The 12,111-nt window shown below is 44.7% G+C and overlaps 1 protein-coding gene across 2 annotated transcripts in view; it reads left to right on the forward strand.

Annotated features, from left to right (window-relative positions):
- The window catches only part of Lrpprc (leucine rich pentatricopeptide repeat containing), an 83,701-nt gene that overhangs the window by 1,522 nt on the left and 70,068 nt on the right, over positions 1-12,111 (forward strand). Inside the window, exons 1-3 of one of the 2 annotated variants that reach the window (XM_085832957.1) lie at positions 9,628-9,728; positions 10,014-10,207; positions 11,373-11,495. In XM_085832957.1, coding sequence (XP_085689083.1) covers positions 9,706-9,728; positions 10,014-10,207; positions 11,373-11,495 — 340 coding nt within the window. In that variant the 5' untranslated portion in view covers positions 9,628-9,705. Of the gene's footprint in view, positions 1-9,627; positions 9,729-10,013; positions 10,208-11,372; positions 11,496-12,111 lie in introns of those variants that run through there. The other variant, XM_021186193.2, reaches the window with a different exon arrangement.

Below are 12,111 nucleotides of genomic sequence, written 5' to 3' on the forward strand. Positions count from 1 at the left end.
CAGGCATTGATGTTTGCTGTTGGGTTTGGCAGAAACTGAACACATTTTAGTGACACATCTGGGTGTTCATCAGACCCGGGTTCCACTTCCTCGCTGCATACTCTTGAATGGACCTTTGACCAAGCTCCCCTGGATCTCACTTGTCTGTAAGGGAGGGCACCCAGTGTCTTTGTAAAGCTTGTTCAGTCATTCAGCATCCGGGTGTCTCTTCAGGAGCTTTCTCTCCCACGATCTGAAAACTGGCTGCATGGGGTCAGCCAGCATGGTGGCTCATCAAGAAAAGGCACTTTCTCTGCAAGCCTGGTGACCTTTGATTGAATGCAGGACCCACATGGAAGGAGAGAACGGCTCCCACAACTTGTCTCTGACCTCCACAGTATGCATGCACATACAAAAGATAAATGGAAGAAAAGCTGTAAGCAGTAACATGACTATGCCGGGGTGACCCATGCACGTGTTTCCCCACATGCGTGTTTCCCCGTAGAGAGGAACCTACTCAAGCATAGTACGTGGTCTTGTTAACGCGTGTTCAGGTCATGGCAGCCAGTGAAGTAGTATTTGTTCTCTTTCTCTGGACTTTGAACACTTTCCTGCCAGTCTCCTATCCCACAGTTTCTAAGCCTGTGTGGAAAACACAAACTTTCTCAGGACTCTATTTATTCTAGAAGCTTCCCAGTTGCTCTCTTTCTTGCCCATGGTTTCCTGTCTCCTTTGCTAGCTTCTCATTCACTGTCGTACACTGTTTTCATGTTGTGCCTGAGGCTTCGTTGGATTTCTTACTTTTTTTTTGATACAGTATCAGTATATAGATACCTGGCTGTTTGGGGGACTTAAACTCACAGAGAATGACCTGTTTCTGCCTTCCAAGTGCTGAAATAAAATGTGTGTACCATATGACCAGAATCTTAACTATTTAGAAAAAAAAATATTCTTTCGGGTGTATGTATTTGTGTGTGTGGTGTCTTCAGAAGGTGTTAAGGCCCCTGGAGTTGTACTGACGTGGGTACTGACGTGGGTTCTGGGTACTGAACTTGGGTCCCTTCGAAGAGCAGGAAGTGTTCTTAACTGCTGAGCCACCTCCCCAGCCCCGTTTACATTTTTTAAACCATAGAACTCATGCTCCTTGTGGAATAACAATCTTCCTTAACTGTCACCCAAAGAGTCAGTGTCATACTGTTAGTGTGTTTCCTTAACTGTCACCCAGAGAGAGCCAGTAGTATCATACTGTTAGTGTGTTTCCAAAAGTCATTTATGAGTGTGTGGATGTGTGTTGGTTTTCCTTGAGTTTTGCTGGAGACACCGTAGTTATCAAGTGTGTTTCGGGCCTGAGTCTCTGACAGAGTCTGCCTCTCTTCCTCTTCTTTTCAGGAGGCACCAGGAAGGCAATGTCAGTTCTGTTTCTCAGGATTGTTTTGCACCTGCCTTCTTGCTGCTGTGCCCGTGTTGTACATTAGATGCTCAACGTGCTTAGAGGCTTGGCCGCAGCGGCTCCTGCCTCCTCACTTGTGTGTCCTCCTTGTAGCTGGCCCTGTCATCTCCAGTGCCTTAGGCACTGCTTGCCCCTCTAGCCTGGCAGCTGCATTGCTTTTCCTGGAGGTGGATAGTCAGTTGGATAGCTCCTTGCCCAGCTACAGGTACTTCAAACCCAACACGTCTTGAATGGAACACAGCTGTGAGTGTTGCCGTTTCTGTTACTTAGAGCCCACGCGTGTTTGTGCTTTGTTGTTCTTTTGTTTATTTTCCCACATACATCTTGTTGTCCCCTTTCATTAACAAATGATAAAATCCTGGGAGCTCTCCTTCATCTGGAATGGGTGCCTCCTCTCTGGTGCCCCCATCATCCTTTCCCCAGGGTTCCTGGAGAAGTGGCCATGTCATTTCATGTTCCCCACTGCAGCTGTTTCCAGAGCCACGGCCCGGCAGCTGCTCTCACAGGTGTTTTGGAAACTGGAGTGGTCTCACGCCTTCTGTCTTTCCATGTAAGCTGTTATCCCTGCCATAGCTAAAATGATCATGTGAACATGTGGAGACTGACGTTGGAGACCTGGCCAGGGTCTTAGCAAGCCTGCAGACGACAGAGGTGCTGTTGGACTGATCATGAGGGCTTTACTGGACCAAGATGTACAGCTCTCTACTTTTGAATGTGGTGTTCATTCTCCTGTGCTGAGAATTCGCTCCCACTGGCAGGCCTTTCCCACTGCCTCTGCCATCTGTCCCTTAAGTCCTGGTACATACATAACCACCAGATGCTATTACCTGTGACACTGTAGACCTGCTGCTAGTCCTTAAAGGACTTCTCTTACTATGTTGCCTCCCTTGAGGTCTAATTGTGTTCATGGAGTAGGTGTCAAACATTCAACAAACAAGTAGATATTGCGAGGGGTAGCATGAGATGAAGATTGAAAAGAGCCCTTAGCCCTCTCTGTGCTGCAGCGTGATGCTGTGGTGTGTTGTCCTGGGGTGTGCTGGTGCTGCACTGTGGCCCTGTGGTGTGTGGTCCTGGGGTGTGCTGGTCCTGGGGTGTGCTGGTGCTGCGTGTTCACCCTGGTTTTGTTTTCCAGCTCTGCTGTTCTGAGTTGGACAAATAGGCATTATTGAGTGAAGTTGTTAGAATTGCTTGATCAGTTTTCACAATCAAAGCACCCAGGAATATGCACCTCTGGATATTTCTTGCTCTCCAGTTTCCCTTTTAGTATTTTTTTCTTCTCTCCTTTTTAAAAGCCAATTCTTCCCATTTTTATCTTCTCTGTGAAGAGGGTCAGGAGGGCTTTGCTCTCTCCTGCTGTTTCTCCCCTTGGCTACTCCTATTTCTCCTGAGATTTTCCACCTTCCAGAGGAAAGCTGAACCTGTAATCTTGAAGCTAAGTCTGTATAAAGGTGCACCTAGCTAGATGCTTGTGGCCCAGAGGTGAACATGATGCTGTCATTGGAAGAGAAGAAAATGTTCTATTTTTACCAAACATTTTGGAAAGCTTTCAATAGTTTTTAAGAGTCTGAGGCTTTGGGCTTGTGAATCCCGGGACTGAGCCTCTGCTCTCTGTACACAGGCTCGTGAGGCTATGACAGGCAGTCCCATTTATTGGCGTTACAACCTCATAAGAAGAACTCAATACTTGGTTGGTAATTTCAAAAAGGGGCAGTCACATTTGTTTTTGGGATGGAGACCGTCCATCTGCCATTTGTCCTTTGGTCCGACTGAGCGTGTGTGCGTTCTCATGTGTATGGGTGCATGTGCCGCAGTAAACATATGAAGGCAGAGGACAGCTTTCAGCTTTCTCCTCCCCTCAACAACCAGACTGAGGCAAATGCCTCTAGCCACTGAGCCACCCACCTCCCAGGCCCAAGAGGGAGCCAGACATGCACTGTGCGTTCAGAGTGTTTACAGGGTAAACCAAAGACCTTGGACTTAAGCCACGCTTTGATTTTGAATGGGGTGCTGAAAAAGCCGCTTGATTGCCGTGTTAGCTCCTTGATTGATGTGGTGGGTCCTGACCCAGAGGAGAGTTTGACAAAATGTATGTCGACTGTGAGAAAGACAGCATGGCCTGTCAGAAACAGTGTTGGTGCTGCCGATTGGTGGCCTCAATGAGTAATGCAGGACCAAAGAGCTTCCTTCCCTGGAGGGAGAACAGCAGATTGGTTAGGGTGTAGAGGGAAGAGTACATTTGGAGATCAGGACAAGCAGGAATCCCTTTAATACAAACCTGCATCCAGACCTGCCTCTTTCATGCCCAGTACCTAGCACGTGTTTTGATTACGTTTGCTAAGCTTACTTGCTAGGCCCATTAGGGACACTTTCTTAGTGTTGCCCAAACCTAGGGCACTGTGTTCTGTCTGCAGATTTTTACTTGTTGGGCCCATTCTGAGTACTTACTATTTATATATTTAATATCTTGTTTACGTTGGTTTTAGGTTTAAATTGACGTTTAATAAATTGGTTTTATTTTATGTAAATGGGTATATTTGTTCACCATGTGCATGTAGTACCCATGGAGACCAGAAGAGGGCATCGGATTCCCTTAGAACTGGAGTTACAGATGGTTGACTACCTATGGGTGCTGGGAATTGAACTTCATCTGGAAGAGCACCCAGTGCTGTTAACCATTAAGCCGTCTCTGAAGCCCTTAAACTAATATTTTTATAACTTTATTTGTCTTAAGCAAAAATGTTGATATGAAAAGAGCTAGGTGTGATTTTTAAAATCTTTTAAGAAGTAAACCTTCTGAAATGGAGACTCCTTGTCTACATGTGATGTTGAAACCATCCTGCCTGGAAGTGTATTGTAAGACTCACTGCATGATCTCAGTTACTCTAACAAGTAATGCTCTTGTAAGGGAGTGCTGTTGTCCTCTTGGTGAAAAACATTGTGGTTTACTTTTATGTATGTGAGCGTCTTTCTACATGTAGATTTGTGTACTACACGTGTGCCTGGTGCCCACAGAGGCCAGAAGAGGGTGTCACATCCCCTGGAACTGGAGTTCACAGCTGGCTGGGAGCTGGGAATTGAATCTGTTCCTGGAAGAGCAGCCAGTGCTCTCAACCACTGAGCCAGCTTTCTTCCCTGTCCTCTTAAGGGTTAGGCTTAAAGGGAGAGTATCTGAGACTGAGTAATTAGTTAGAAGCAGAAAAAATATTTTTTTTATAGTTTTGAAAGCCTACAAGTACAGTATTAAAGAAGTTGGCATTGGTGAAGGCCTTCCTTTTTCTTACTTTAAAATGTGTGTGTGTGTGTGTCTGTATCTGTCTGTGTCTATGTCTCTGTGTGTTTGTCTATCTGTGTCTGTTTCTCTGTATGTGTCTATGTCTGTATCTGTGTCTATGTCTCTGTGTGTTTGTCTATGTGTGTCTGTGTGTATATGTCTGTCTGTCTGTGTCTGTGCGCTCACACACACCAGTATCTAGAAGGATGCCAGAAGATGCCTGTCCTCTGAGAACTGGAGCTAAAGACATTTGCGAGCTGCCAAGTGTGGGTGCTGGGAATCGAACTTGGGTCCTCTGCAAGCACAGCAAACACTCATGGCAATGGAGCTGTCTTCCTAACCCTCTGCTCTTTATTTTCCCTCCCTTCCTTGATGTATTTTGAGACAAGGCCTCAGTATGTATTCTATTAGTGGCCTGTAATTTGCAATGTAGACTAGGCTGGCTTTGAACATTTGACTGTGCCTCCCAAATAATGAGTTTAAAGGTGTGTGCCACCATACAGACACAGGCACGCCTAAAGGCATGTGCACACACTGTGGCTTGCATGTTGAGGAGGTTGGAGGACAACTTGCATGAATTGGTTCTGTTCTTTGGCCATGTGGGTCCCAGAGATTGAACTTTGGTTGTCTCAGATGCTCGCGTCCCCTGTGGGGCTCATTTCAGACAGGACTGCCAATGTCGGTCAGTGTTGGTTCCGCCATTACTTCTTTAGCTAGCTTTTCTGTGATTTGGGAAGTATTTGTCAGTCTTCTCATGTGTAAGATGGGGCTGTCGTAGTAATTTCCTGCTACTCAGTGTGTGTTAAATACATTTAAATATTAATAACATGCTTTTTGTCCTATATGCCCATCCTTATCTTTAACCCTGACAGTTCCTAAGTGACTTTAAGCCGTTTCATGCACCAGGGAAGGAGAGAAGGGGTGGACGCGTCTGAAGACGGCAGAGCAGCTTTGCATGTTCAGTAAAAGGAAAGAGTAACTCTTGAAACAAAAACATGGCAGTTATTTTAAAAATCTACATTTAGAGAGTATATGATCCAGCTTGTAATTGGGCAGAACTCTTGAGCAGAGACATCCCTGGAGAAGACTGAGATTGCACATAAATATGGAAAATACCTGAGCCTTCACAAGTCAGTAGCAAATGGTAAATGAAGACACTGAGGACCTCCTCCTCCTCCTGGAAGAATGGCCACGTACACCAAAACTGGAAACCAAATGCTGGCAGGGCTATAACCAGCTCTCTTGGTAGCTATAGGGATAAGCTTTGTATAGCTGTTGTAAAAGCTAGTTTTATAACCGTTTGCAAAGTATTTATGTTCTTTTTGTTTTGTTTTGTTTTTGTTTTTTGAGACAGGGTTTCTCTGAATAGCCCTGGCTGTCCTGGAACTCACTCTGTAGACCAGGCTGGCCTCGAACTCAGAAATCCGCCTGCCTCTGCCTCCCAAGTGCTGGGATTAAAGGCGTGCACCACCACACCCGGCTTATGTTCTTAAAAAACAGACATGTATATCAGCTTTATTCGAAATTGGCAAAAACTAGGATAGCCTTCAGTAGGTAAGTGGATAAAGTAAGCTTACTCACACTATGAAGTATTTTTCATTCATAAAGTTATGTGAAAAGGTGTGGAGGGACATGCGCTGTTCTTACAAGGTGGAGCCATTCTGAAGTGGCTGTGCGCTACTGTGCAGTTGGAAAAGACAAACTGGAAGCGTAGAATGATCTGCATTTGCCATGCATTTAGGACGAAGCCCAGGATGATGGGGTGGGACACAGGCACAGTGATATCATTCTGTAGGGTCCTCCAACAGTGGCTGCATACTGTATTTGTAGGCATCCCATGGGTCCATCAGTATGGGCATGCATCCCAGAGTGAGCATAACTGCCAGCCAGCACCAGCTATGGTGTCTTAGGGTTTCTATGCTGCAGTGAAACACCTTGACCAAAAGCAATCTGGGGAGAAAGGGGTTTATGTGGCTCACATTTCCACATCATTGTCCATCACTGAAGGAAGTCAGGACAGGAACTCAAACAGGGCAGGAACCTGGAGGCAGGAGCTGATGCAGAGGTCTTGGAGGGTGCTGCTTACTAGCTTTCTCTTGGTGGCATGCTCAGCCTGCTTTCTTATAGAACTCAGGACCACCACCCACGACGGGCTGGGCCCTCCCGCATTGATCACTAATTAAAATGTGCCAGCAACTTGTCTACAGCCAGATCTATATAGAGGCATTTTTTAAATTGAGGCTCCCTCCTCTATGATGACTTCTGCTTGTGTCAAGTTGGTATAAAACTAACCAGGAAGGAGGTACCAGTTAATGCAGGACACTAGTGTGGTGCGGTGGGTAGGGAGACTGGAGAGGAAGGTGTATGTGTGTGAGCTCTGCTTTTCTCAAAATCATTCTTAAAAAAAAATGGTGCAGGCTTAGAAATGATTAAGTGGCTCAAGTTTATCCTCTGGTCCACATATTCATTCATTCATTCATTCATTCATTCATTCATGTATTTATGTATTTCAAAATATGGATACCTGCCACACCATTATTAACAAAAAAGACAGCAACAACAAAACTATAAAATACCAGATTTTACTGGAGAAAATGCATGGGTAGCTGGAATATGTTTACCTTAAAACACGAGGAAGCTGTTACCATTGGTAGTTGCATGAGCTGATATATTCTCCTTCTGTGGAGCTTTAGAATTTAGAGGCAGGATACATCAGCTTGTGCAGGCCTGAATGATGGGCTCCTAACTTGTGTGGACCCAGCTTGGCCAACCATGAGTGTGTCCCTCTCCTTTCTGTGACAGCATGCCCATTGCTTATGATGTGAAGCCAGAGGTGACTTCAAAGTCAGTGCTGTCTGTAGTCAGGTTAGGATAGAGTGTTGGCTTGGCGTATGGGAAACTCTGGTTTAGTCACCAGCCTGGTACAAGGAAATTAATGGAAAAAATAAATTCTGGGTTGTGTTGTTGTTGCTGCTGCTGTTGTTGTCGATGATAACGTATACTAGTATTTAAAGCTCCATTAAAAAAAATGTACCTCACAGAGACTGAACTGCCAACCAGGGAGCCTGCATGGGACTGACCTTGACTCTCCACACATGTCACAGTCATGTAGCTCGGTCTTCATGTGAGACTCCCAACAGTGGGAGCAGGAGCTGTCTCTGCCTCTGTCACCTACCTGCCTTTGGAACCCTTTTCCCTGCTGGGTTGCCTTCGCTAGCCTTAGTAGGAGAGGAGGTGCCTAGTCACACTGCATGATATGCCCAGCCTGCCCTTTTCTGCAGAGAACAGAGGAGGAGTGATGGGGGAAGTATATAGAAGAGGCAGGGAATAGGAGGAGAGGAGGGAGGGGAAATGGGTAAACCGCAGTCGGGATGTAAAAACAGTTGTGTGTGTGCTCTTTAATAGTCCTCTGACTTGATTTGTATAGAAGTTAGCAAGTCCACCTCTACTGCTCAAAAAGTTCTGCATTATATGAATTATTGCATGGTGTTCTGAGTCATCAATAGTTTTTGATGATTATTATAGTAATGAATAACCATTGAGGCTTTTGATAAATAGGGAGGGGGAAATATGCATCTTCTCTGGTTTGGGGATGCTAACCTATCGTTTAAGTAATTCTGCTTACTTACTTAACAAACAGCTGTCCGCACACTCGTGCATGTGCAGAGGATATTACCTTATTTGGCAATATCCCTAGGTCCCGCCTCCCGCTCCCCCGCACCATAGTTTCTGGTTTATTTCTGTATATGTGATGGTCAGGTGGTTGTGATTTGTCTCTGGTCACTGGTATAATTTCTACTCCAGTATCAGTTACAGACTGCTTTATAAGTGACAGAGCTTTTGATGCAACTTCACATACACGGTCAATTGATGATGTAGGAAAACGGTGGCTTTGGGGACAGTGAGAAAAAACCTAGGGCCTTTTGCATGCTAAACACATGCTCTGTCGCTGACTTGGGCACTTAGCTCACCACTGACTGGTTAAAAAGGTCTCCAAGCCAGAGAATGTGGCTATCCTGAAAGTATTTCTTGACTTAATATTTTTAGGCGTAATATGTAGTATAACTTAGTGGCAGCTAAGAATAATATATTTGGAGTAGATCCCCAAGAATTGTATATGTTAAAAAGTAAGATACTGAACTCACAGAAAGCCTTTAAAAATCAAAGATTTATGTATGACAGTATTCTTTACATGTGAGGATCACTTTTTAGATTTGACATTTGGAAACCAGGTATAGCATTTATTCCTGTAGCATGGAATACCACTGGTAGCATGTTTTAGAACAGTGAAATGTATATTAGGCTCCACTATCAACATATTTATTTAAAGAGAGTTGCTTCTTCTAGAGATATCGGTAGCTCAGATTGTAGGGTGCTCGATTAGCATGGGCCCTAGCAGAGGGAAAAGCAGGGAAAATAGAAGTTCAAAGTTATTGTTGGTTCTATTGGAAGTTCCAGGCCAGCCTGGACTCAGTGAGACCCTGTTTCAAAAAATAAGAAAATAAAAGATACTTTATTCTGTAGAAACATTATTATGATCTTAGCTAAGCTCTTATAACATCTTTAAAAATAATGTTTATGCCGGGCGTGGTGGCGCATGCCTTTAATCCCAGCATTCGGGAGGCAGAGGCAGGCAGATTTCTGAGTTCGAGGCCAGCCTGGTCTACAAAGTGAGTTCCAGGACAGCCAGGGCTACACAGAGAAACCCTGTCTCGAAAAACCAAAAAAAAAAAAAAAAAATAATAATGTTTACGCTCAGAGTGAAGTTTCACTTTGATGGTTACTACTTTAAAGAGCGAGGGAAGCATTCAAACTGTGTTGACCGACACAGAGCAGTGAAAGCGGGCGCCTCATTCGTAAGGACGTAACCTAGTTACAGCCATAACGATGTAACCTAGTTACGGTCATAATAAGCTTATGCCCAGAAAGAAACATGAGGGTGGTTTGAGAGTTTGGAGACCACCTTGGCCTTGTGTCTCACTCTCCCGAGTGTGAAGAGTTGGTTATGGGCTGCTTTACTCTGCTTTCGTAAGGAAACATCCTATTAGCTTGTTAGTTTGACATGACTTCAGGTTGAAGGGGTGTTTGTGTGTGTGTATGTGTGTGTGTGTGTGTGTGTGTGAGAGAGAGAGAGAGAGAGAGAGGGAGAGGGAGAGAGATTGATTTGTTGCTAGTGTATACTTCTCCAAGTATCTCTGCTATTGCATTGCAGTTTTAGTGACTGTCAGAACTTGGTAACTTCACACAAGTGATGCCCTGTGTAGATAACAGTTTATTTACTTAGTTTATTATTAATTGTGTTTCATTTTTCAGAGAGCTTCTGAGCCAAGCCAGATTGTATGCCATTGTCGCTGAAAAAAGGGATCTTCAAGAGGAGCCTGCTCCTGTGAGAAAGAGCGGCAGTCAGTTTGACTGGGCGCTGATGAGACTGGAGAATTCTGTCCGGAGAACAGGCCGCATCACAAAGGGGCTTCTGCAGAGAGTCTTTGAGAGCACTTGTCGTTCAGGTATTTGAGAGTTTCTGTAGGAAGCTGAAGTTTTTACCGTGTCCCCGGAAGCTCACTGCACTGGAAGAGTGTTACCTGACATTCAGTGTCAGCTGTGACTGTGATACTTACTGTCGTCCATCTGTCTGCTGTGACTCTGACCCTGCTGTCCTTCCAGTTCATCCAGGCAGAGTTTGAAGTAACATAAAAATACCTCATTTAGAGTTCATTTCAGAGTCAGCAAATAGAAACATCCATTTGCTCGCCCTGGCGCCTAGGGTAGCTTGCAGTGGTAAGCTGAGGTGGAAGGCACCAGCTTTTCTCTTCTTTCCTTGTGGTGTCAGCTTCTCCTGAGATGAGCGCAGCGAAGACTGATAGACACCAGTCAGCTGTTAAAAGGTAGCTCTGACAGGAGCTGCAGGCCCCTTATTCCCAGGCTTTCCCTCTCACATCACAGCTACAAAGGCGAATGGACTAACATGTACAATTTTGTGTGCATTTAAAGAAGATTCTATAAACTCCCAGAGCCTGTTTGTGGGGTCCATTCTGTATGGAGCAGATCTTCTGTGCACTGAAGGACCAGAACCTCCCATCTACTCAGAGCTGTCACAACTCTCCATGGGCACCCTCCCCAACCCCACTCATCCTTTCAGGTTCTAAGCACCCACAAGTGTATTTTCTGCCCCCTTAGGTCCTTGCTCTGCATGTACTTGTAGATGGAATTATACAATACGTGTTTATTTTTGTTTCATCTTAAAGTTGTTTTTAGGGACATGGAGATGAACTTAAGTTTGATAATGATGAGCCCTTGTCTGCTTTCTGTCATTGTCATAAGACACCAAGAAGCTTAGCCTTGAACATGTAGCAAGCACTGCTTAAAAATTTGTTTCTCTTTGGACTTAATAGTTTTACAGATTGTGTAAGTTTTGTAACCTTAGGCTTCTCAAAGCAGACTACTAGTACAATTTTAAGTTGTATTATTCACTAGTGTTGTGGATTGGGTGGTGTCTGGGTACTGTCTTGTCTTTGGTGAGCCATGAGGCTGTGGATAATTGAGGGATATTTTTCTTGACGTCTTTGAAAAGCCTGAGGATGTTCAAATCGTTTATAAGCTTCAGATTATGCTTTGTTGCTGCCTCCATGGAATTGGGGCAGCCACCGTGATCCATGAACTGTTTCTGCACAGGGAGCCCAGGGAGCAACCAAGCCCTGCTTCTGCTGCGCAGCTGTGGCTCGCTCCTGCCCGAACTGAGTCTCGCCGAGAGGACAGAGTTTGCTCATAAGATCTGGGACAAACTTCAGCAGTTAGGTATGATTGTTTTACTGCGTAACGTAAGGTGTAGGTGTATTTTTTTTCTGTTCCACTGTGTTCTTCACATAAGTATTATAAACTTATTTTATCATGACTTTTTTTATAAAGATTATTTATTATTATATGTAAGTACACTGTAGCTGTCTTCAGATCTCATTATGGGTGGTTGTGAGCCACTGTGTGGTCGCTGGGATTTGAACTCAGGACCTCTGGAAGAGCAGCCAGTGCTCTTACCCCCTGAGCCATCTCGCCAGCCCTTATCATGACTTCTTGATTCAGTACTTTTTTTGCAATATGTTTATTTGGTGAGTTTAGTGACATCTAGGGGCATTAAGAATAAAGTAGTTTTCATATCATGAGTTAGGATTTTGATAAGTGAGAGAACAGTTACTGGGCTGTGGTTGTAACTTAACACCCCACAGTCCCAAAGCATTGTTAGAGCTCAGCTCCCAGATAGCGACTCACACAAGAGGCTCTGCTGTAGCTCCTTAGGTAGCAGGGGGCTCACTGGGATCAGATCTATACATTATGGAGCGTCTGTGATAGAGTCGCATCAATCTGCGCAGACTGGTGAACTAGACACAAAAATGAAGATGCTGAGCAGCATACACGG

This window comes from Mus caroli, unplaced genomic scaffold (assembly GCF_978045245.1).
Source record: "Mus caroli unplaced genomic scaffold, Mus_caroli_1 scaffold_18, whole genome shotgun sequence".
NCBI lineage: Eukaryota > Metazoa > Chordata > Mammalia > Rodentia > Muridae > Mus > Mus caroli.